General features: G+C 47.4%; 1 protein-coding gene across 4 annotated transcripts in view; it reads right to left on the reverse strand.

The window, feature by feature from the left end:
- LOC144931558 (DNA-directed DNA/RNA polymerase mu-like) overlaps positions 1-25,958 on the reverse strand; it is a 111,454-nt gene that overhangs the window by 74,890 nt on the left and 10,606 nt on the right. For all 4 annotated transcript variants that reach the window (XR_013636578.1, XM_078855530.1, XM_078855529.1 and 1 more), the window contains exons 4-5: positions 12,504-12,674; positions 5,807-5,878 (exon numbers count right to left, since the gene is read on the reverse strand). Coding sequence is in view for 3 of the 4 variants with exons in the window: in XM_078855530.1 (XP_078711656.1) it covers positions 5,807-5,878; positions 12,504-12,674 (243 nt within the window). In the remaining variant the exon portion in view is untranslated. The remainder of the gene's footprint in view (positions 1-5,806; positions 5,879-12,503; positions 12,675-25,958) is intronic.

Genomic DNA, 25,958 nt, shown 5'->3' on the forward strand with positions numbered 1-25,958 from the left:
TGAACTCCTAACCCTGAGAGATCCATTCTCGGTGGCATCACAACCATTCACTCTGCCTCACCTGAAGCCGTTGAATGGATCGCTAGCCTCGACATCAAGCTATACCCGATTCCCAAGCCATACGAAGAAGAAGACATGCACAAGCAAACACACATGTCCATGTACGCAGATCCACAAACACACACACACACACACGTGTCAACATGTGTTGATTCATGCAGCCTCCTAAAACAATTACTATAAAATGTCGCTAAATTGTAATAAGAGCAGCATTTTAGCACAAATATATCGATACATTCTGTGTGTGTAACCTTCCCTTGCTCGCAACGCAGAAACCTGTGTTAACTTGCAGGTGTGTTTTAATCGGTCCAAATGCGTGTACTCTGTGATCGGTGCCCAAGAGTCGTCGCATCAAAAGGTACATTCCGGTGACATTGATAAGTCAAGTAGGATTATTAAAAGCAAAACGTTACATTTGAAGTAGAATTTGAAACAACAAAAAAACAAGGGTCATCTCTCTCGTGCGAAATAATACTCCCCATTTACAATGAAATCCAATTAAGTTGATAACACCGTGGTTTTCATGACGCGCCATATATTAGGTTAATGTCACACGTACAAAATGTTACATTAACCGAGGCCCCACGTTAAAGCGGAGAGAAGTGTGAGAGCGGCATTCATCGGGAGACAGATAGGAAGGGTAAGGAAAGCGTTGACCTATATTAATCAACAAGATCCAATTCAGAAATAAACCATCGCAGAACTATACTTACATTAGCTTCACAGTGATGTATGCAGACTATTGCTCTAACCTGTCCAATACTACTTGTGCAAGCATTGCACAATGGCTGTGAAATTTATCGTGGAAGCAACCAGCCGATGAGTGGGGGGTGGGGAGGAGTGCGGGTCCATACTGGCATACACGCAACTGCGCTGTCTCGCTGCCTCCCCAATATGAAACCACTCATTGCTTTGCAATCTGGAGGTCCCATGTGCGCGGGTGTTAAGCAGGCTCCGTTGCACATTTAAATCGGTGACAAATGATTACCTGCTTAATGGCATAAACAAACCTTGCAGCAGCAGGACAGATGCCATTTACTCCGCGATGGCCCATTTAAGGCATTAACTGTGGGTTCTGCGGACCAATTAGGTCAATAACCCATTAACACTGACTAATGTGACCTTGGCACATGCGGCGCAGCGTGGCTATGTCTAAAGCGAAAACACGGCAGGTGTTTAAGGCCGATCACACAGATACGTCTTTTGAAGGAACCGTTGAAAAACTACAGGGTGATCGCAAACAATATATGTTCTTGGTGGATGCAACTATTTATTGCAAAGATAAAGGCAATCTGAAGCAAGCTGATAAGCCCGTCCATCAGAGAGAGCCTTCATTTTGTTCACGGTAGAGGACATTACACAGCAAACGTTGCTGTTATACCGTACTTATATGCTCCCTACCGTCACCAGCCAGCACTGCCCAACGTGGGGACGCATCGCCAATAACCCCCGTGACCTGCACAGCTTGGGGGAGGCTCTCATCCAGCAGCGGATTGACAAAAGGTTGTAAATGTTCATGTTCTGAGGGGATCCCAAAGAACGAAAAAATTTCGATTTAAAGCTTTCGTGATTGCAGGGATTCATCTTCTTGGTTCTTTCGGTAAAGTCACGTAGAAGGGAAGTAATAAAAGAATAAAAATAAAACATAATAAAATAATTCTCACGACGTTTCGGCCACGACGTTTGCTTGCGTTGTGGCCGAAACGTCGTGAGAATTATTTTATTATGTTTTATTTTTATTATTTTATTACTTCCCTTCTAGGTGACTTTACCGAAAGAACCAAGAAAACGAAATAATTGTCAAACAAGTGGTTATATATATATCGATGTACATCTTAGGCACACACAAACAAATGCACTTAATGTTACTGATATGTAGCATAACGTTACATTAATGATGCTTTATTGAAAATGTTTTGTTGGCAATCTTGCCAAAAAAACTGAATTGATCTGGCCACTGGTAAGTGCTAAGTTTCATATTGCAATTTAAGGATTTTCTTGCTTAGGTGAAAACATATGAAAGTGTCCTTGGACAGAAAGGACAAACATAATGTTTCCTGGGTAAAGCAATAAGTAGACTATCATTGCCTAAAATTGTATACAAATATTTTTTTATTACAGCTAACCCTGGGAAAAGATATGATTTTCAATATCAACACTAGGGGGGGGGGCAAACTAGATAAAACTGTGCTGATATTAAGTGAAATTCACTGTTTGATATTCATCTGCATCCTGCATTTGTGCGTCGCTACGTTGCATTGCCTACACCGGCATGATATCAGCATCGGGAATCGGCATTTAATGAGCATCCTCGAGGGTAAACAATAAACAGGTGATGCAAACTCCATAACAGTAACTCGCAACATGAATTGTACTACACCTCTCATTGACGTTATTAATTTAAAAATATGTATAAATGTGCTAGACGGTCAATAGTTCATCACAGCCAGTGCTGATGATGCCACAACTCACCAGCGCTTGGTTTGATGTGTGTACGCATGTTTAATTTCTTTCGCACTGTACGTAGCCAACCGTGCTAATTGGAGGACAACAAACTTAACATAAAAAGCAGTTCTAAAGAAATGAGTTTTCAATCTAGATGATTTAAAAGTGCATAGCTCCAGTGGCTTCCTAATATCCGACGGAAGAACGTTCTAGACGGCCACAGAAGCAGATCTGAAAGCGCGCGATGCAGTGACTGTCTTTGTTCGATGGCTAGCCAAAGGCTCCTGCGAGGACGACCGGAGTTCGCGTGATGGTTTATGATGAGATCAGCAAGGTATTGTGATTCATACGTGGCAAGCACTTTGTGTTTAATGAGTGTGACCTTATAATGGATTCAATGAACAAGTGGAAGCCAATGCAGCTCGGTGAGCACAAGACGGACATGGTCGGATCTTGCAGTAACCGTCACGACACGTGCGAGAGAATTTTGTACACGCTGCAGCTTGGTAATGCTTTTGCCAGATGTCCCGTAGAGTAGCGAGTTTCAATATTCAAGCCTTGTCGATGCTTTGCGACAAGCCACGGTGTTGGCTATGTCACGACTCAATAGTGGTCAAATGTGTTGTCGAGTGAATGAGTTGATATCCAATTCATTCAAATGGTTATCTTATAACAGTGGATTATTGGCCACATTATGAAATTGCAACCGCGAAAGATATGTCACCTCGGGTGGTACCGACAGGCGACGTACTGGGCCTGGGCTCATGGATTGACATCTACAAACATTTCTGACCATGCGCTATTCCGAACCTCCAAGTTACTTAACCAATACTGATAAAAAAACAATTCCTGCCATTCTTCACATGAGCTGATACTGAAGGAGCAGAAGATGTGTTTTTCTTTGTTGCTCTTTATTGATTTCCAATAAAGGTTGAAAGCGTATATTCATTAGCCCCATCTGTCTGTCCGTAGCACGAGGGCACTATAACTCTTGCAAAGATAAGATTCGTTCATATCGTATTATAATACGTATTATAATATGATATGAATGAACCTGTAGCAATAACTTTTCGTTGCTATTTGGGACTTATCCGACTGAAAACTGCCCGAACTGATCACCGGGTTGCCCAATACTTGGATACATAAACCAGAGGGAAAAAAGGGCTTTATTTGCAAATAAGCATATGTGCTTTGGACTGCCAGCTCGCTACCTGTTGGCCTCATTACCACTGATGAAATACTTTTGAGGGCAAACACATGTCGTAAAGTAGAACATAACCATGAATGATTTTTCTTAACTTATTTATTCTAGGTGGGTGGCATACAGATTCTCCAGAGGAAGAGGTGCTGGAAAGACTTTGCGGATGAATGTAGATAATCGTCAAATTGCTTGCGTGGGACACGATTACAAGAGGACATCAAAATTAATTTTGCACAGATAAAAAAAGTGGCACGACGCTCAAAGAGACCGCACCGTTAACTGCACTCTTTCCACTCCACAGCCGAGCAGAAGCAACGCCAATATAGCAATGTGCTGTGTTGGTCTTCGAGCTTGATTGCTTACAAGTGACAGCATCGCATTAATCTCTCTATTTAAGACCGAAATAGGAGGATTTTTCCACAATTATGGCTGTTGTCTGATGATGCTAGTTGTAATTACCAGCGAAACGTCGTACTCGAATTGTAAGTGCTGTGGGTTTACTCTCCAACACACCGGTGTTCTGAACTAGTAACCTTACTAATTGGATGTGTCGGGTGGCGGCAGGTTTAACGACATATTTATATTTATGCGATCTAACCCCAAAAAAACTCTTTTATGGATATTGGTCAAGAAAGCCTCCTATGTGTTTCACTGCTTTAGCACAATGCATGTTGTTAACTGCTTCTCAATGGACGAGCAGATGACATGCAAAAATGCCTAAAACATTAAGCCACTGAATTACTTTATTATTATGCTTTCAGCACTTCTTAATACATTGCTCCAGATTCAGAGCATCGCTTGACTGTAAGCCAAAGGGGAAACGGTTTTCAAAAGGCTGTTTGTTTCCGTTTTGGCATTAACGGATGACATGCCGTGGCTTTTATTTTAACATTCTTTAAATCCCCAATTTTAATCCAATTCCGCAATTGGCATCATGTGCAAAGATGAAGGACTGTCTTTCCGGGGCGCAACGCAATGGGCAGTGCATCACATAGCAATGAGATGATGTCAAGGAAGATAACGTCCCATGAGATGATGTCTCGGGAACTACTCCTGTACTTGTAAAGGACTCGATTAATCAACTGCATGATGACCTTCCATGCCAGTGATTCTCAACCTGCTCTGGTCTGCGGACCACTGGTCTTCTGCAAGGCCCTGGGAAGTGGCCTCCAGGAATCTTGTCAGAACCTGATCTCTCTTTCACAAAACGCTCCATCGTGGTTCACGAAATGTTCGCTGAGGGTTGACGGTGGTCAAGTGGAGCCAGAGGTTGGCAACCACCAAACTACGGCGCCACACAGAGTGTTCGTTATGTGAGAAAAAACATTTATTTCAATTGTCTCCACTGAAATATATGAGTAGAAAAATAACATTTGGAAATGTACAATTAAACCTCTTACCTGTGAAAAATCATCACAATTTGAGAGTATAAAGATCCACTTTTTTACAAATCGTATACAATAATATATCTTCAGCATACAATTATGTCACCGCATATGAGTTTGTCCTGTGTGTCAGTTACTACCAACTCTATTGTCGACAATGTTATTGGTTGTCTTGGAAACGTTTTCTGATCATAAGTTCCATGTGTGCTACCCATGTGAAGTGCACTATTCAAATGTGATTCCATTGGCCCATTTGGATGTTTTTACTTGGGTGAGGTGCAATATCGAGTGATAACATGGTGGTGGTGTTGATGATGATGATGGGCCGGGGTGGAGGGGAATTTCTCTTAGCAGTGTGGCTATCCATGAATAAATGTTGATAATAGGATAAATGTAGCTCTACTTCCAGACGGCTCTTATGGCTCGTGGAAATCCACAAGTAAAAGTTCTAAGAGCTTTTTGGGTTAGATCGCGTAAATATATGTGTCGTTAAAACCCGCCACCACCCGACACAGCCAACTAGTAAGGGTTGTCACGTAAACAGAACGTGCCAATTCGTCACTAGTACAGCACACCGGTGTGTTGTAAATGTTGTGGCTTGGCTCTCCAACACACCGGTGTGCTGTCTGGAGTATAGCCCAGGATCTCAGTTGGATGTGTGTGTCTGCGGCATGAGCTCTCCAAACAACCCGGTGTGGTGTGCGTCTCGCATTACCTTCATCGTTCTGTAGTGTTCATCGCAAAGCACACGGTTCACCTCTGGACAGGATTGTTCTTCTAGAAGCTCCTGTGTGATACATCAATACAAATTAAAACGTACGAAAATAAAATCTCAGTTTTCGGCTCCAGCTCCTTTCTCAGCAGCCTAGTCTCAAAACGGTGTTAGACCAAAGGACGACAAAAGGCGTCCTCTGGTCTAACACCGTTTTGAGACGAGGCTCAAAAGAAAGTTGTCTCTGGTGTGGACCAATCAGTTTCAAAGACAATTCATATATTATCAGAGTATGCTTTTTGTTTACATTCTGACCACAAGTATTGTGGTTAATGCAGACATGATTCCTTGTAAAAGGTTTCAGTTTAGTGTTTTAACATCTTAACACCGGGTTTGTTGCCATAATAAAGGGGAAAACCTATTCTCACTTGCATTGTCTTTGCTGTAATCGAGTTGTATGTGCTGTAAACCTTACAATTCAAGATGTGTCATCAGCAAAAAGTGTCGGGGATTGTAACATAAGGATTCGTAAAACACAAGTGTGTTTTTTTATCACAGGAAATTAACATTACACGTAATATATTACTTCGCTTGTTTTACAATGGAAAGCCTCACCAGAGTCACAAGACTCTTTTTTTAGAAGGGTCCTGCCAAGTTTCCACAGTAGGAGGGTGATGTTGCTATTGCATGTAATCTCAGCTCAGTAAATTAGCAGGTTATTTTTCAGCACTGGGATGTTTTTGGTCAATACCAATTAGCACGGTTAGTTAGAACGCACCTCCGGTTAGCACGGTTAGCTACGCATGGTGCAAAAGAATTTCGACATACATACATGCATACATGAATTATGTTGTTGTTTTTTTGCTGTGACATAAAACCGGAGACCACGAAGGAAATTTGTGTAGAACAGGGGGAGAACATACAAACTCCACACAGAGAGCAAAATCGAACCCAGGATCTTAACATTTCACCTATAATATACAATTACAAAATAATTAATAAGAAAAAGACTTGGACTTGAGGGATGCAATAATACTGGCTAAAGAAGAAAAAAACACGCCGGAAATTAGTTTGCTATTGAGCCAACAGAAAGGACAGATGACGAGGATACCAGTATAGCAAATTATTTGGTGATATTGGGTTGGCAGTGCTGCTCAAGCACAAATAAAAACTCAACACATTCATCAATAACAGTGCCTTAAGATGAAACATATTTGAAGGCAGTGTTATTAAAGATACTGATGTGGGGTTTTTTTTTCACCTGATAAAATATTAAGATGAGTCACAAGATTACTTGAGGGACCTGACTGGGGTGTTTGACAAAACTCGTTTGCACGTGAGAGATAACCTATGTTCTCAGAGATAATCCATGCATATGTATGATCAAGACACACCCACATAAGTACTCTGCAGTCTATTTGCTGTACGTCCAGGTGGGTGTCTAAAGTTGTAGTCGTCAATCAGTGCAACTTTCCTGCACCAAGCTTTGTTGCGATGTTCAAATGTTGCACAACATCCCATGTTAAACAACGCAACAATGTTGCTGCTTCTGTTGTGCATTATATGTGCTTACTCGTGAGTCATTGAACTTCATCAAGGCCCAAGTATTGACCGTTAATAAATTACAGGCAAGGCCCTGCCCCTGCCCTCCCCTCTTGTCTAGGTAGCTGAGCCCAGATAAACTGGCATGGTATCTAGGCAAGGAAAGACACCTGCTAAAGGAAAGGCACATTTTCGATAAGTTAATTGAAAACGAACGCATGCGGGGAGAATAACTAACGTGCCTCCTCGAAACACTGCCTATACATTCATCTGGAGGTGATAATGACTCTCTATGGGCGTGCAGCAAAAGTGCAGCTTCATTGCCAACTTTCCTTTCAAACTTCATGCATCAAACTCATAAAAATTCAATGAACATTATAATCGTGCGAGCCAAAGAAAACATTAAAATCCTCTCCTATTTTAAATCAGTTCTCAAGTCTGTGCCAAGCATTTAACTTTTCAATATATTCTTTGCAGAGAAATGTATTTCATTATTTATTTTTCATTAGCGACACTCATTGGTTATGCATTCATGCGACCAGTCATTTTGCGCCCGTGAACTCCGCGGACACATCTGACAATGACCCCTTGGCTCCGTCACTTGACGGCAAACGGAGAATAGCGGACCACACTCCTGTCAATTAAAACTGCGCGGAAAAAAATCCACCGTTGAGAAACGTTACCCTCGAGGTGACACTGTGCTCTCCCGTGCACTCCGACCTTGTCAGTGCCCACAAATTCAACCCAGTTCGCTTACATAGAGAGCCTTGGTTGTGCCGTATGCCGAGCTGAACGGCGCAGTGGTTGCGGCGTTCCACTTATAATTGGAAGGACACGAGTTTAAATCCTGCTTGAAGGCTGACTCGGCCTATTGTCCCAGCGTCAATAAAATTTGAACATCGTGGCTGGATGTCAACAGTGGTTGTCAGATATAGACTGACCACTGCCATATACATCTCACCACCAGCTCAGGGCCTCAGACTTGTTTGAGCGCATGTAAGCACTTTTACATTTTTAGTTGACTTAATACACATCTGCCGAAATGTAATGAACAAAAATGAAACATTTGTTTATTTTCCTGCTCATAACGTGACCTGAATATTAAAGAGAAAGTGCGGGCATCCCTCGACATTATTATGGAACAGATACATTCGTGAAAAGTTGTCGTAAAGTGAAATTCTGTTTATCGAAACCTATTTTCTTATTGATTCCCATTATATAATTGGAGGTGCGTTCCTACGGAAAACATTTCAGCTCTAAGATGTAATAAAATCACACTCATGGAAGTAGAAAACCTTTTTAAAGCACATTTTTAATGGCAAACTAACAAAATTTCAGAATGAAATATTCGTAGTCAAAATAAGTAACGAAATAAAAAAACAAATGCTACTCAGTACTATCCACGAACTGTGGTGATCACTGTGTGAGGTTGGAGGTTCGCACGTGGCACTGTGCTACACAGTACGGTGCCAGGTGTGATGAGCACAAAGGAGTGCACCAAAAACAAGCTTCAGCTTAGGCAGCACAAAGAGCATGGGGAATCGGTACAGTACGAAAAGCACGCCACGCATATGACCTGGAGCGGCAAAAAATGGAGACAGGGAGAAATGACAGACCGTGCATCTTTCTATAATTTCGAGCATAAAAAAAATGCGTAAATGCTAATTTAATAGAGCGTACACGGAACATGTTCTCTAATTTATAAGTTACGTTATAGCGAAATTCCATATAATGAGTTGCTGTATAACAAGGGATGCCTGTACATTCAAGACTAAATCAGAATGAATATAGTTAAAGGTTATAACGAAAAGTATGCATCTCCAGCTATGGAGAAAGCGCCAAGGAGCTTTGATTAGTTTGGTTTTGCTTTTCTTTAGTCGCCCGTGCGCGAGCGTTTAAAATAAAATTCTCTTCAATTTCACGTTACATTTTCACCACCATTGTTTGTTGCAATAAAAACAAATATCTCTGCATTCACTTCTTTTAGAAATGTACCATTTTAAGAAAAATAGCGATGAAATCTATCACGAAAAAATTCGACAAAGAATGACCAATTTCGTTCTGTGTTGTGCTGTTGCAACGGGTAGTTTTTTTCTCTCCTGTTCTTTATCTGACAAGGGGAGGTCGGTAATGCTGAAAATGCAGCAATATGACCACCCGCAGAGTTAAAAGCAATTGTTACATTGGCATTGCACTGTATTGCCATGAATTATAGATAATCTCTATTATGGTTATTTCTTGGCCAATGTGTTTGACTCAGAGGTGGATCCAGAATTAGCATTTTGGGCGAATGAGAGTAGGAAGCAAACCCTTTCCATCTTCATTCCTCTCTCATTTCTCCGCTTTCCACCTGCCAACCCCAACATCGGTGCTTTTAACTTTCCACACTGCAAACCGATTATTTGAATTCGAATAACCTCTCGGGTCCTTTCTTTTCTTACTCTCACCAAGCTTGTACTATTTTCACCCCTCGACTCACTTTTCTGTTCAATACTGTAGTCCAACTCAAACTGTGCAACGCAGAACCCTCAGATTAATTATTTACGGTAACAAGAAAAGATCCAGCCTGGGTGGCGCTGTCGTTAGAGTGCCAGCCTCTCAATCGGAAGGTTGCAAGTTCAATTCCTTGTTGGGAGCCAATTCAACAGCGGTTGTCCTACAGAAAGACTATTCCTCCACTCGAGAAATGCTGAATTTTCTGTGAATGTCTTCGCTGTGGAGATGGATCAATGAAATATCAGCTGGGGGATGCAGGTGGTGGCTGGAGCGTTGCATTTCAGAACTCTTGAGATATGGCAATGGTTTGAAAAGTCCTCAATCCAGTAGTGGAGTGATCCTGGTTGGTGATGATGGATCAGATCTACCAATAAAATGAACACAGCTCCACTGAATTGAGCATGGAAAGCACTCTGACTTCGAGTGTACACCTATTACATGACAAACAGTGGCCCACATCGAGAGACCAATTAAACAAGACATCTTTAATAATCATATGCAACACTATGAGAGCTACTGCATAAATCACAGCAGCTTTATTGCTTTTCCACCACATGCTTGGTTATGCTCTTGTCCTGCATGTCCCCATCGTAAGTGTTGATCATATTGGTCAAATGTTAACAAGGACGTATTCAGCACGGCATCAAGTTACTGCTTCCATTAAATGGTCAAATGAATTAGGGGTTAATTAAAAATAGTATCACCTTTTTTTAACTCCTGTAAAAATTCAGCTGACTGGTCTTGTTCAGAAATTTTATTTTTCTTGAAGAAGGCTTGAAAACAAATTCCAGAAGACCAGTGACCCGAAACACAACAATAATACCCATCTACTGCATATTTACGTATATATTTATTGTTAAGCTGTTTCCCAATAAACGAGACAGGACAAGTATCTACACTGCAGGCGGCTGGCAAATTCCAAATCATACCCACAAACTGGATATATTCAGTTCAGTACCTGTCTGTATTGCCATCTCGAGAATGGACCTACTGTGACGTGTGGTGACGTGTGGGTTCGCCTACTTTTCCCCTTTGCTCCCCTATCTGGTGAGCATGGAGTAGTGGATCGCCTGCCATGTGTCCAAGGATGACTTTTATCTGTAACTTTTACCGCATGACTGCAAATCCACTTTCAGCAGTGAAGCACTTAGTCTACATGTGTTTGTTATGGTTTTCGTGATAGATGTTTCTTTTTTTATTTCTGTGTCTTGATGAAATTTAATGGTACGTTTATTGCCGAAAGTACAACAAGAATCGATGGCAAAAATAAACCCTTTACCTTCCACCTATTACATATATATGAAAAAACATAAAACACTGAGATTGGATGACCATCACATTGTTGTATGCCAGCAATGATTTTTCTTTATCTTGGCTGCACAGAACGGGTGGCTGCCTAAAGCTGGCTTCACTGAAAGTACCCACGTGGTGCATTTAGGGCTTTTGCCTTTTTTGCAGTCACCGGGAAAGTTGTGGAATCTTGTTTACCGCTTAAAGGCATTTCTGGGATCCAAACCTAACCATCTGTTTGGAAAATGACGAACAATAAATTAATAGAAATGTCCCGCTTAGAATGATGAACTCTTAATTTTTGGCACCAATCTCGAATACAGTTCAGTATTAACCTACCAATAGGATATCAGTAATATGTTGCCCTCAACTGGTCAATTCATGGCATTGAAATAAAAAAATTAACCCCACACTCAGTTGAACGTGGGGCTGTGGTGGCTGTGGTGGATCTGAGTCAGCGGTGTGAATCCTGAATTCCTAAGGAGGGTGCCAAGATGGGTCTCAGATTACCATTATTGACTTCCTAAAAGGTAGCAATAGTTTTATTGGCATTGGTGGGATCATGGTCTGAGTCAACGCCCAACTAAGATATTAACTTGCAACCGTCCAATTACTGCCAATGAAACCTACTAGCTTTCGCAGTAAACATTACTTCTTGGTCAGACTAAATTTTACCAGGAGCACGAGATTATTTTGTTATGACCATTGCATAGTAGCAGAATAATAATTCAACTTGTAACACGCACAATATTCACTCACTCTCAAAGACAGAATAACGCGAGGAACCACAAATAGGAAGACAATCACCCACTGAGCCGGCACCAATAATTGACCAAGCTCAGTGATGTGCTACATAGTAAGGTGTTATTGGCCAATTTACATGTGAGAGGAAACCAGATTTGTGCATTACTTTTCACGTACGTTTTTGTCACTCAAGACTGTTTAACAATTTATTGCATGGAAATCCAACCAAAATATTAGCATCCAAATCAGCAATATTCAAAAATGTGTTTTTAGAAATTACAACACAACGGTCTATTTTTTAATTGGTTTCTGAGATGAGATCACCATTCATAGGAGTGGCTGAAACCGGGATGTGAACCCACAAACCTCAGCATTGCTGGCCCAATGCACACCAGCCCCTAAGCCACCTGACCAATTATATTGAGTTACTACCACACAGCTACTGCCACCTTTGCCTAGAACACTTGATTAACTTGGAAGTGTGCTTTAATTATAAATGGCTAAGGGACCAAGGTTCGAACCCAGTCTCTCAGCATTGCCAGTTCGGTGTGCTGACGTGGGCATTAGCCTCCCCCCTTCCCCGAGTCAGTCGGCCGCCCAACCTCTACTCACCGCATCCTATCCTTACCTTGATGACGGCGCGCGAGTGCTCGCCCACTCCCGGCAGCCCGTCCAGGTCCCGCACGCTGCTCAGGGGGCTTGGCAGTGATTTGAGGACACATGCTGCCCGTGTGAAGGCCAGGGCCCGTCCATCACTCTCGCCGAACCTGGCATTCTCTGCCAGGGTCTGCAGGGCATCCTGAGCTCATGCAGAGGCATGTGGGCGCATGGACAATGGCACACAAAATCACCGTCCAAATCAATCTAACTCCATTTAACCGGGGCGCACCCCCCCTTCGTCCTCAAATACAATTTTAGGGATGACTTTGGCAAGTGCTTGCTAGAACTCTGCCTGAAAGTGCTATTGTACCACTGGCATCATTAACAAATGCTACCTTATCGAATCCTGACAGCAATGAGTGCTTAAAATGGGTTCTCGTGTGGAGTGAGTTTGGCAAGCATCAACCCGGTAACCAATGACTGCACAAAGACCAATCTTAATACGTTTGGTTTTGAACTTAATTTGGCAAAAATTCCAGCTCTGAGAATTAAAATATCAGTTTGCGTATCACGCGGTGAACATTCCGATCAATTGCAGAGCGGCTGGAAAAATTCTGCCCTCTACCGTGTGGACCAGAGGTCAATGGAAGGGATGTCAGCAGCAGCTCTGCGATGTCTCCTTCCATGTGTTGAGTAGTTCCCGACGTACGTACTCGGAGACGGAGGTAAGTTAGGGGCTTTCGCCAGGGTTTATTAAAGTGTATCAATACTACACAGGGTACACAACTCCCAGGGGCTAGGGGTCCTACTCTGAGTTCGGGTCCCTGCCGGCTAGCTCCAGTCTCTCTCTCTCGTGTCGGATCGTGGAGTCTGCCGACTCCACCGAGCGGAGAGAGAAGCACCTCTACGGCTACCACCGGCTTCTCCCCAGACTCCCTATTCGACACCTCTCTCTATCCCTGGTTCCCTCTTCACCCTGTTTACTTTCCCTGTTCCCACAGTGACCCCGCTTACGTCACGGGGTATCCCTTAAATACCCTAGGAGACGTGACGTCACGTGCACTGCCCAGCGCGTGCGACCCCACGTCCCGTGATGTCATCGCACCGGACAGCGCACACGACGCCACCACTCTCCTCTACTCCTCTACACATGGACGGTCGTGCGGCACTGCAAGAGAGCCAACTGGATTCATGATCACATTACGCCATAGCAGACGGGATAAAATGGTGGCGGGGGGGGGGGGAGTGAAAATAACACCATCTTTTAACTTGACCATGTATATGTCCAGGTATAACGTGAAGTATGAGATCTGGTCATATGTTCTATGAAAATACTGGACCCTGTTTCAAGGAAGTGGAATTTGCACTATTGGTTCAGCCACCAACAGGCATGAGTATGGCCCCATGCTCATCTCAGCAGAGATATACTTTGACGTAACATCTAAGATCTAGGTATATTATTTTCACTGTCTTGAACATTGCTGGAGTAATGCATTTTGAAATGTATGTGTTGAGCAGATATTCCACAATAAATCTTCATTTTGAATCCCATTATGTAAATAAAGATTGCCAAATATGAGGCCTTTACATTTTGGGCAAACATACGTAAGAAATTACATTGATTCATCACTTTAGCCAAATGACCTCCATTTTGCAAATTCAAAATCCAATTCCTGCATCAATTCCATAGTAATGGCCATCAGTCAATGTCATAGGGTCACCATCATTTGGGACTTCCTGAATTAGGTTTCCAAATGACAAATGTTTGAATGTGCATGTGGAGTGAATTTGTAGGTGACCAATTTACGCACATTTGTAAACGCATTTTAATTTGGCATTTTATGAAGATAGCAATGCTGTTTGCTTATCCAGTCAAGCCTCAGCCTCAAGACTCGTTTTCGAGAGGGCCTTACATTTGGACATTTCTACATACAAATGCAGGAAATTAGAATGCCAGAAAAAATTCAACATATACGTGGCGAAAAAACTCGAACATCCGCACGTTTGGGTTAGCGAAACCAATCTCTGACCTGATATCTGCTGGTCACAACACAGCCATGTAAGTTTGAGAATTGAAGACATCAATGTGATCCATAATCACAATGGTTACAAAAGCAATCGCTTGTGTTTTGCTTGTAGATTTTCCACATTAATAATATGCTGCAAGGCATTAATTTGGGATATATGATGAGATGATGTGTATGTGGTATGTGATGTATATGCGTATTAGAGTTGAGAAAATTCTCAATTCCTAGCCAAAAATTGTGATTTCATGTTTTTATTTGAAACACAGATTTTCACGGAATTCTAGGATCAGCAGAATCGTAGAATGTTGGGGAGGAAGGGCATTGGGGACCCCTTCATGGAATTCGGGCAAAGAAATGAAACAGGGCCCATGGGGCCAGCACGGCCTCACGGAGGTTGGCCCATGCGTGGCCGAGATGCATGGGTCATCTTATTGTAAAGCCATGGCTTCATATAAAGGTAGCTGCTCCATGCATCCCTGCCACGCATTACCTGGGGTAAGACCCCATGGGGTGTAGGTAATACATTTTTGACCAATTCAGGGCGGTCAGGCTGACATTCCAACCGCGCATTCTATTGCACGAAAGTGCCATAGCAGAGTTCCTGTTAGAATGCTAATCAAATCAAGGGAAATTTTTACTTGGAAATGACCTGCAAAATAAGCATCATTCCTGCAGGAATCATCCATCAAGAAAGAATGATTCCTATAGAAATCTCCCAGTTCTACCTTATACGAAAAATAAATACACTTTCTGCATGTAATATTGGTTGTGCTTGGCAGTAATGACCATCCTGAATGAATAGCGCGCCTTAAACCCCGAACATTTCCTTTAATTATTTACTACTGATATATTATTGTTCTATATCAATGTATCCATCACTTTCATTACACTTCATCTAAACTAGATGATCTCATTTTTCCTTTTTGCAGGACAACATCTTGCAATTACCATTTTTCACAGCCGTCATTTCTTAACACTGACAAACTACCTGTAATTGGGTCCCTCTCGACAACAACATCAGCAGTAGCTGTTAAAAAACATTTGCTTACATGAAGACTTAAGACTCTAGTATGTACACACACAATGACAAAAATACTCTCTTTATAACTTGCTGTTCGCGAGCACCCAAGGTCGATGTGGCACGTGAGAAGGAGTGGTAAGGGTCGAACCTACGTACGCCCAAACGCCTTTTTCTCTGCCAGTGCCAAGTGGATAACACCACACCCATGTACTTATAGAATAAACTCAAACTGGCCGAACATCCCAATTCTGAAAGAGAGGCCTTGAGTCACTTGATTGAACTGCAGCGGTGGAGAAGACATGGCCTGTAGCCACATGAGACCAACCACCACAAAATGTCTGGTAAACAATGTCCACCCATCACTGCAAGCATTTTAGTTGCACTTATCTGGTACTAGAGAAGAACATTATGGTAAAATCATGGCAACACTGTATTTCTAAATTTAGTGCATTCAGTCCCTTATGTTACTGCTAGTGCATCATGCAATCACAGGACTGACTGAGGTGTATGTTAAGTTGTGCCCCACCAAAGGTTGCTGAAAATCCTATTTGGCCCTCAGTAAGGAAAAGGTTCCAAACACTTGCTTTACAGGATAAATAATCAACACAATATTAAAAGTATGAGCGGAGTCCACCTAGGAGATATTCAAAGCAGGCTTCAATAGTGTTCAACATCGTCAGGAATTGAATCTATACCACTGCCATCTTTGGCTCTATTTTATATGAACACACAAAGACAAAGATCCTCATTTTCGCCTTACAAATCATTACGGAAATTGGTGTTAGCTGGCACCTGTTAATACCAGCTTAGCACATGCAAGCCTTAATGGTGTTGTACTGCCCAGCGCTGATGTGTGTTTATTTAATTTAAGGTTGGGTTGATCTAGGCGGTGCCGAGGACAGGTTCAGATAACAATTGAACTTAGATCACTGGGATTGCAGTTCAGTGCACTAACAACCACTACATCAAAGATCTCCTGCATACCCTTTAACAGACTGTTGGGGCAAGTGCTCTTAGCCAGCACCTATGAAGGTCGACATGGCACATTAAGGAGTCGGTGGCCAATACTACGCCTGGCAGCATTTGTCTCCCCAGCGCTTGTTTACACACCGCACCAGTTACTCATTTAAGGCTCAGTCGACCTACGAGAGGCCTAGGAACAGTCCAAATATTAGCCGCTGTTATTGGTAGTGAGCAAGAATCGAACTTGGGTTGCGGGGTTGGTAGCGCAGTGCCCTGACCACTGCGCCACCGCTCCCCATACATACACAACAACAACCACCAATCGCCACTAAGTGGCGGTGACGTCACCACGACGCTTATGCCAGGCTATGTGCACGTTAAGGCAACCAAGTGTCGAACGCCCGCTGGCAGGTCACGGGGCAGACCCAGGTGCTACGGGTCGACTGACTGAGATGACTGGCCGAAGCACCACCTGTGCCCCCTACTGTGCCAACTTGCTGTGCTTTAGTCACTCGGCACTCTGCTTGTTGTTGTGAGTGTCGCTCCTCCGCCCTCCGTTGTTGTTGGAGGGCGACTGCCTCCAACTTCCCAGTGGCATCCTTCACGAGCCTCCTCCACAGAGGCCGATCTTGACACCGCTGTAACCAGTCATCGGCAAGTCCACTCAACTCCACGTCCTCCTGTACCACATCACTCCATCTTTTCTCTAGCCCGTGCCGCGCCCATTTAGCCCCCTCGATCCGGCCGAACAAAAGCTGTTTAGGCATGCGGTGGCTGGGCATGCGGGCTACATGACCCAGCCAACGCAGCCTTGCCTGCCATAGGAGCTCACTGATGGGACTTTGTCCAGATCTTTCAAGGATTTGTGAGTTCCTCACACAATCCAGCCTGCTTAAACTCAGAATGGATCGTAGGCAAGCCAGCTTAAATGTTTCTAACCGGCGAAGATGTTCCATTAGCGGGGTCCACATTTCGCAAGCGTAGAGAAGGGAGGGAATGACTGTGGCCGAGAAGATCTGAAGCTTCGTGCGGAGTGATAGACCAGGTAGCTTCCACACAGCATTACACAACCGATGAAAAGATAATGTCGCTCGACTGATTCGGAGTGAGACCTCCGCTGTCAAACCGGAGCCGGTCATGAGCACACTGACCAGGTATGGAAAACCTTCCACTCTCTCCACAACTGCCGCATCACCAATTGGGAGTGGAGTGTCCGATGGTACAAAATCCCCAGGCAGGTGCTTAGTTTTGGTGGGACTGATGGTAAGGCCCCACCTCTTAGTGGCAAGCTCCAGTTTCAGCAACAGCGCCTCCAACTCCTCCTCTGAGTGAGCAGCAATTACCAGATCATCAGCATATATAACATGGTTGAGCAATAGGGAGCCATCCCTTGACCACACCTGGGCATCGATCAGTCTCCCATTGTGTCTGTACCAGATGGAAATTCCTCCAGTACAGCTATTGAAGGCTTCACAAACTACGTGGTCAAAAAATATGTTAAATAATGTGGGAGCCAGAGGAAATCCCTGTCGCACCGCAAGGTGAACAGGGAATGGCTCCGACTCCCGACCACGTAGTTTTACCCAGGCCCGCTCACCATCATGAAGGTCCTTAATGATCGTGAGCAGAGGGTCAGGGACTCTGAAAGCACGAAGAACAACCCAAAGCCCAGGCCTACTGATGGTATCATAGGCCTTGACCAGGTCAAGAAAGCAGACATGTAGGTGTTGTTGGAATTCCCTACACCTCTGCTGTAGCAGACGGACAGAAAATATGGCATCTGTGCAGGACCGCCCTTTCCTGAAACCGCATTGGGGCTCTGCAAGCCTCTCCTCAGCGTGCCTGGCAAGGCGATGTTGAATAATTAATTCTTGCCAGGATCTTTCCCGGCACACTGAGGAGTGAGATGCCCTTGTAGTTGTTACAGTCTGTGCGGTCCCCCTTCTTAAAGAGGGGGACCACCAGGGCATCCTTCCAATCCTGCGGAACCTGTCCAATGGTCCAGACTGTTGTTATGATATCATGTAGGGCAGTCTGTGCACAAACGCCACCCTCCCTCAGCATTTTGCTTGGGAAATCATCTCTGCCTGGTGCCTTCCTGGTCTCAGACTCTGGATCGCATTCAGTACTTCCTCAACAGATGACACCTCAGCCAGCCACTCACAGGGGGTGACTACTTCTTCCAATATTTGAGGCACCGCAGCCTCTGCAGGGTCATCCCCACTTATCCCCATGCTGTTTTCCAGGCTGCAGGATTTCCTCTCCCCCAAGACCTCACAGAAATTCTCAGCAAATCTGCAAACCTGTTCCTGGGGCTCGGAGATTGGATCACCATTCTTTCCCCAAATTATGGTAATAGGTGTGGCGCTGCAAGTTACTCTTTTGATGGAGTTAAAGAGTGATTTGTGATCGCGGGCCATTGAGGCAGACTCCATCTCCTCAGCAACCCGCGATCACAACCCATCCTTGCAGCGCCTCACGGCTCTCCGAACCTCCGAGCGAAGGCTGGGGTAATCCTCCTCCTTCTTTCACATGGGACGCTGTAGACGATGAGAGTGGGCCTGTCGCTTTTTCTCAACCAGCCTGAACACCTCCTCTGTCAGCCAGGGTCTCTGGGGAGGTCTGGACCGTGTACCCAAAGCAACCACTGCAGCTGCATGAGCCACAGTCCTAAACCTCGCCCTTTTCCCCTAGACATCAGGAGGAGTGGGGGACGATGCCAATCCCAGCCGCAAGCGATGATAAAATTCTCGCTAGCAACTTTCGTCAGCTAGCTGAGACCATGCCACTATGGGTTTGAATGGGGTCCTGGGTGTACACGCACCACCGGAATGGAAGAATGTCAGGCGCATCTTACAGATGATAAGTCGATGGTCAGTGACCAGATCAGCTCCACGGTAAATCCTGGTATCAAGGACATGGGCCCGCATCCGCTGTTCCGTCACTATGTAGTCCAGGAGATGTTATTGCTTGTGAAGTATTGGAAAATGACGGCAGGAAACTCCTTGACGGGAACACACTTCTTTTATTAAATCTTGACTTGTAACAATACAACGCGTGGCCTCTCTTCTTCACACCGCACTTCTCTTGACTCAGGATTCGGTGCTGCCGGCTCTCTGTGCCTCGTGTAGACTCCGCGCCTCGGCTACACTCCTCTCTCGCCTCGTGTAGACTCTGCGCCTCTGCTACACTCTCCTCTCTCGCCTCGTGTAGACTTTGCCTCTCTCTCGCTGGCTACACCGTATGCATACTCGGCTCGTGCAGACCGTTCTCTCTCGCTGGCTACACCGTATGCATACTCGGCTCGTGCAGACCGTTCTCTCTCGCTGGCTACACCGTATGCATACTCGGCTCGTGCAGACCGTTCTCTCTCGCTGTCTACACCGTATGCATACTCGGCTCGTGCAGACCGTTCTATCTCGCTGGCTACACACTATACATTACTCAGCTCGTGTAGACCTTTCTATCTCGCTGGCTACACTCTATACATTACTCAGCTCGTGTAGACCGTTCTATCTCGCTGGCTACACACTATACCTTACTCTCTTCTACTCTCCATTACTCTCCTCTCCGGGCTCTATCTCTACACCTTCGTCTTCATTCTTAGATGGTTCCACTTCTGCCCCTTGCTCCTCTGTGCATCACCTTATATACCCCTTCTTCCCGGGAGACGGAGCGGATGCGGACCTCAACGTCGGCACCGCTCCTCCGTTACCCAATCCCCACGCGCTATCCCCACGATCCGGTTCCGCTCAGCGCGTGTTTCCACTCTCCGACCAATCACACCGCGCTGCTACCCGATCACTCCCTCTGGGCGCGTCACCGGCACACAGCCAATCAGCAGCACTACCCCCACCCGCGCACTGACGCCTGCTCCTCCCCGTCAGCGCGCGTCACCACACACACACCCGTACATACGCGCTGGCACACGACATATACACCCAGCGCGTATCACCACTACATCACCCCCTCCCACATAGCTCGCAGCCGGCCCGGCTGCTAACAACAACCAACCACGACGATAAAACGACAACCAACAAAAAAAAACCCCATAACCCCCCGAGTGTGCCCCGTAACATAACACAACAACAACAACAACAAGAATAACTATGTACAGATTGACAATGAACGCGAAAAGTCAACAATAACACGATACGAGCAAATACGAAACGAACGCGCCCCACGTCCCTGCGACTACACGCAGTGACGAGGCGCTCCAGCTGCCCCGACTCCTCACGAGGCAGGTCATGCAAAGTAGCACGACCTGGCGCGAGTCCGTCTGGCTGGTCCATCGTATGGGGCGGGACACTGACGACCGTCCGGCGGTTCCGGCCGCTCCAGACGGCGCGGAACGGGCCTGAAAGGGCCGGCCCCGCCGCGGAGATCCGGCCGCCGGTGATCGGCAGCTGTCAGTTCCGAGACACCTGGGAGCAGATCAGGCGACAATACGTGTGGATCAGGCAGAGACATTTCCCCCTCTGGGTCGCCGGTCACGTCACACGCCCGGCCATCACGACACAAGGGGAGGCCATATGGAGGCGAGAACGGTTTCAGTCGGGAGGGGTGAACGTACCACCGGCGCTTTCCCCACTTTATCTGAACGCACTGGGGCCGTGCAACGCGCACGACCTCCACGGGTCCCCTCCACGGTCTCAACAATTTAGGCGACGTAGCCAAGGGTGCCTGAGGGCAATGCAGCCAGGCCCTGTCACCTGGTTTCCATTCGTGCATGGACACCTTCCGTGCCCGCAACCGTTCATTAGCAATTTGGCGAGCCCGCGAATTAAGCCGTGCGGCCTCCCTCGCCTCTGTCAGCTTATGAATATTAAACTTAATATGTTCTGCCAAATTAGAATTAGTTCGTGGAGCGGACAGGCCAAGTTGCGTTTCTATTGGCGGGTCAGCTTCCCGACCGTACATCCAATAGAATGGGGAAAACCCCGTAGCTGCATGGGGGGCCATTCTATACGCGGCAAGGACTCCCGGGACCTGCAGGTCCCAATCTACATGTGCCTCGCACACCTGCTGGCACAGCATGGAAGTCAAGGTTTTGCGGAGTCTCTCCACCATCCCGTCAGTCTGCGGGTGGTACGGGGAGGTACGCACCTTCTTGGTACCCAACAGATCGCACACCTCTTGCAACAATTTACTCGAAAATTTTTTACCTTGGTCGGTCAGCAGGCGTTCGGGAGCCCCCTTGTCCAGGACATAGCCCTGGACGAAGGCATCCGTCACAGCCGCTGCCGACTGGTTAGCGAGAGGCCACGCCATAGGCCATCGGGTAAAGTATTCGACCCCCACTAACAAATATTTATTCCCTCTCGGCGTGACTGGGAAGGGCCCCAAAATATCGAGTGCCACGAGCTCGTTGGTACGCGAGACCTGAATAGATTGCAGCGGTGGATTAGCTGCCACGGCCGGTGGTTTACGCCTGGCGCACTCAACGCACCCCTTCAGAATATGCACCACATCACTTCCCATTCCCGGCCAGTAATAGTCACGCTGAAGCAGGGCAAGCGTCTTGTTAACTCCCAAGTGCAAGAGGCGTTCGTGTGCCGCCAAGACAACCCTCCCCCTCACAGCGGAAGGCACCACGAGTGCGTTCCGCCGGGACAAACTGTCCCATTTTAATAACACGCCCCGCTCAAGTACATAGGAGCCGGTACGCTCCTGGTCCCCCTCGGGACCCCCAACCTTGCGGCGCAATGCTAGCAGCGAGCTGTCCGCCATCTGGAGGCGGCCCCATTCGCTGAGCGACAGCGAGAGCAGCGAGTCCCGACCCTGAGAGGCAGTGGAATCATCCCCACTCGGTGCGCCCGCTGTCGCAGCCAGTGCCCCTATCTCCCCCGCAAGCGTCGGTTTACAGCGCGCCGATCCCGACAAACACGCGCATTCATCACAAGGCAACAACCGCGACAAGCAATCGGCATTCGTGTGTCGCAACCCCTTACGGTACGTAGTCGTAAACTGATAGTCCTGGAGGACTTCCAACCAACGCGACAACTGGCCCGAGGGCTGGGCGACCCTCAATGAATACTGTAGCGCCGCGTGGTCCGTTCGGACTGTAAAGTGACGACCATACAGATATGGCCTAAACTGCTGCACAAAAAAAACAATGGCAAGCAGCTCGCGACGGGTGACACAGTAGCGCTGCTCCGCCGGAGACAACACCCTACTACCGTAGGCGACAACTCTTTCGACACCCCCAACGACTTGGGATAGCACCCCCCCAATGCCCGTGTTGCTAGCATCCGTGTCCAGCAAAAAGGGACTGGCAAAATCGGGATAACACAAGGGTGGGGCACCCACCAAGGCGTCCCGGAGGGAGCGAAACGCGGCCTCCTCCTCCGGTCCCCATTTGAACTTCACTCCTTTCGCCGTTAGAGCGTGCAAGGGTTTTGCAATAGTGGCGAAGTGCTCAACGAACCGCCGATAATAAGAAGCAAACCCGATGAAACTACGCACGTCGGAAACGGACGTAGGTGTCGGCCATGAACCGACACAATCCGTCTTCGCGGGATCGGTGGAGATCCCCGAAGAATCGACAATGTGACCCAAGTATCTAACGGACCTACGAAGGAGGTGACATTTGGCCGGTTTAAATTTCAACTTAGCCGATCGCATTCGCAAGAACACCCCTCTCAATCGCCGGAGGTGTTCCTCAAACGTTTTACTGAAAACAATGACATCGTCCATATAAATCAAGCATGTATCCCACTGCAAGCCCGACAAAACCAGCTCCATAAGTCGCTGAAACGTCGCTGGAGAGGAGTGAAGTCCCATGGGTAACCGGTTAAACTGGAACAGCCCCCCTGGAGTCCGAAATGCTGTCTTAGGTTTCGACTCTTCGTCGAGCGGCAACTGCCAAAACCCCGATAACAAATCAAGAGTCGAAAAATATCGCGCACCAGACAATGCATCGAGGGACTCATCCATCCTGGGGAGCGGATACGCGTCAGCCACAGAGATCTTATTCAGGCGACGGAAATCAACGCAGAATCGCAGGGACCCGTCCTGCTTCTTAACCAGCACAATAGGCGCTCCCCACAGGCTAGAGGAGGGTGAAATAATATCGGCTTCTAGCATATCGTTAACAGCCGACTGAACATGTTCCTTCTCCACGGGACTCAGTCGGAAGGGATTTAGCCTGACCGGCGCCGCATCGCCCGTTTCAATGTGATGGTGCAACAAATCCGTGCACCCAATGTCATACTTATGTTTACTGAATACATCAGAGAATTCAATGAGCAACTCGCGCAGCGCACCCAACTGCGCCGCCGACAAATCGTCCGAGGCGGCACATAACGAATGGACCCACTCAAGGTCTTCCCTTGGCTCAACGTTCCGCGCGGGGCTCGAGCCCACCTGCGCAACCAACCCATCATCCCCAGGAACCTGCGCCGCGTGAGCCAGCACGGTGCCCTGCGGGATGACAGCTGGTCGCGACCCCGCGTTCAAAACCATCACAAACGGATCCCTGTCAGCCCGCACCAAAGTGTGAGCCACCGATAAATCAAGACCCCCGACAGCCTTGTTAGAAGGACCCAAAAGCATACTCTGTCCCGAAGCCTCCCTCACCCATGGTTTTCGCAACCGGAGGGGAATCAACATCTGTGAACCCGGGGGCACTTGCACTGTCTGCGTCGCCACCGCTTGTATCGTAGCGCACGCCGTCCGAATGTCAGTAGGGCCCGTCAAAAATGAAATCCGGCGACCCGATGGCAGTTCAATGCATCGTTGATCGATAAGAATTTTAATGGGCATTTTAGCCAAAAAGTCAGTGCCCAAAAGACACGGAACTGCCAAGGAAGACGAAACGAAAACGGGTCCCGATAATTTGATATCTCCAATGCAAATGGACGCCCTAACCTGACCGATAATGCCCAACGATCCCCCATTAGCGGCGTAAAATGGCACATCCACTGGAAGCAGCGGACGACATTGGACTGGAAGAATATTATAAATGAGGTCCGATATAATAGTTGCCGATGCCCCCGTGTCCACTAACACCCTAATCTCAACCCCATCAATAGATCCCGTAACAACGGACGAACCCGCCGAAGCAGCCACAATTCTATGCCCCAATTCCGCCCATTCAATGTCTCCCTGGTCCCGGCCGAACCCCCCTCGCCGAACCGAATCCCCGAACCTTAACCGGCCCTCCTCCGCCGCAACGCGGCGTCCCATGTGTGCCGAATAAACAGGCCGAGCGTGTGAGGTGCCGCGACTTGCCGGGGATTGTAGAGATGACTTGGGCTCTCGGTCGTCGTCCAGCCGAGCTCCCATGGCGCGCTGCCGCGGAGCGCGGCACCCGGACGCCACGTGGCCCCGGAGGCCGCAGTTATAGCACGTGACGAGGGTCGGAGTAGATCTTGGTTGCTCCGACTTTCGGCCCGATCGCAGAGGCGACCGGGCCCCCGGCCTCCAGTCCCCTGGTCGTCCCGTGGCGAACGCCTCCTCTCGTGGGCTGACGACTTGGGGTTCGGCGACCACCAACCCCGGGGCTGCGACGACAGCAGCGTTGCAACCAACGCCTTGCTTCCGTTGTAGGGCCTCGTGCGCTTGAATACTCGTGGCGACTCTCAAAGAAGAAATATCAATGTCGTCAGCTGTGTTGATAGGGACCCCCAGGTCCTGCGCCAACTTGAGCAGCTGCTCCAAAACCATCGCGTCTTGGCCCTCCTCGTCCATCCGAGGGAACGCAGCATCAGCAAGAGCCAGCAACGCCGTGCGATAGGCCAGCGCGGTCTCCGTGGCCGCTTTCCGTCTTGCGTAGAACTGATGGCGGCATGTAGAGGGAGGCCCGTAGACCCTGGCCAACAAACCCAGCGCATCCTTCAGCGTGGAGCGGTCCGACTTCCGTGCAGCCCTGAAGGCCGCGAGCGCATCGTCGTCCAGCATGGCGGGCAATGCCCGCAGCGCCGTAGCATCGGACCACGCTGACATCTCTTGATGCGCCAAAAACCTTCGCTGAAATTGGCCCCAGTCTCCGCCTTCCGCCTTGAAGGCTGACAACGTGGGCAGGCGCTGCTGAAAAATGAAGTCATCCGCCTCGTGGTTCCTCTCCGCCTGTCCGTCGGTGTCTAAGATGGCGGCTCCAGCAGCAGACGTAAGATGGCGGACCCCCTCGCGCGCTGATGAAGTCGATGCGCGCGCTTGGGAACCCACCACCACGTGGCGCTCGCCGTTCCCGCCAAAAGCAGGCCCAGGCGCAATGGCGGGAATCCCCCATTCGTTTTGGCGGGAATCTGCGGGGCGACCTTGTAAAATGTCCCCCACCGTCCCCGCTCCTCCCGACGAGCTGATCTCCGCCAAGATGGACGCGGCGGCGAGCAGCAGCTCCGCCAGTCGGGAGTGCGCCTCACGAAGCCCGGCGTCTGTCCCCGGTCGCTCGGCCGGCGCCGTCGACGGACCCTGCAGCGTGGGCAAGTCCTCTTCCTCACCCCCCGCCACCAGCGGCTCCGAGTCGTCC

The sequence above is a fragment of the Lampetra fluviatilis genome, chromosome 4 (assembly GCF_964198595.1).
Source record: "Lampetra fluviatilis chromosome 4, kcLamFluv1.1, whole genome shotgun sequence".
Taxonomy (NCBI): domain Eukaryota; kingdom Metazoa; phylum Chordata; class Hyperoartia; order Petromyzontiformes; family Petromyzontidae; genus Lampetra; species Lampetra fluviatilis.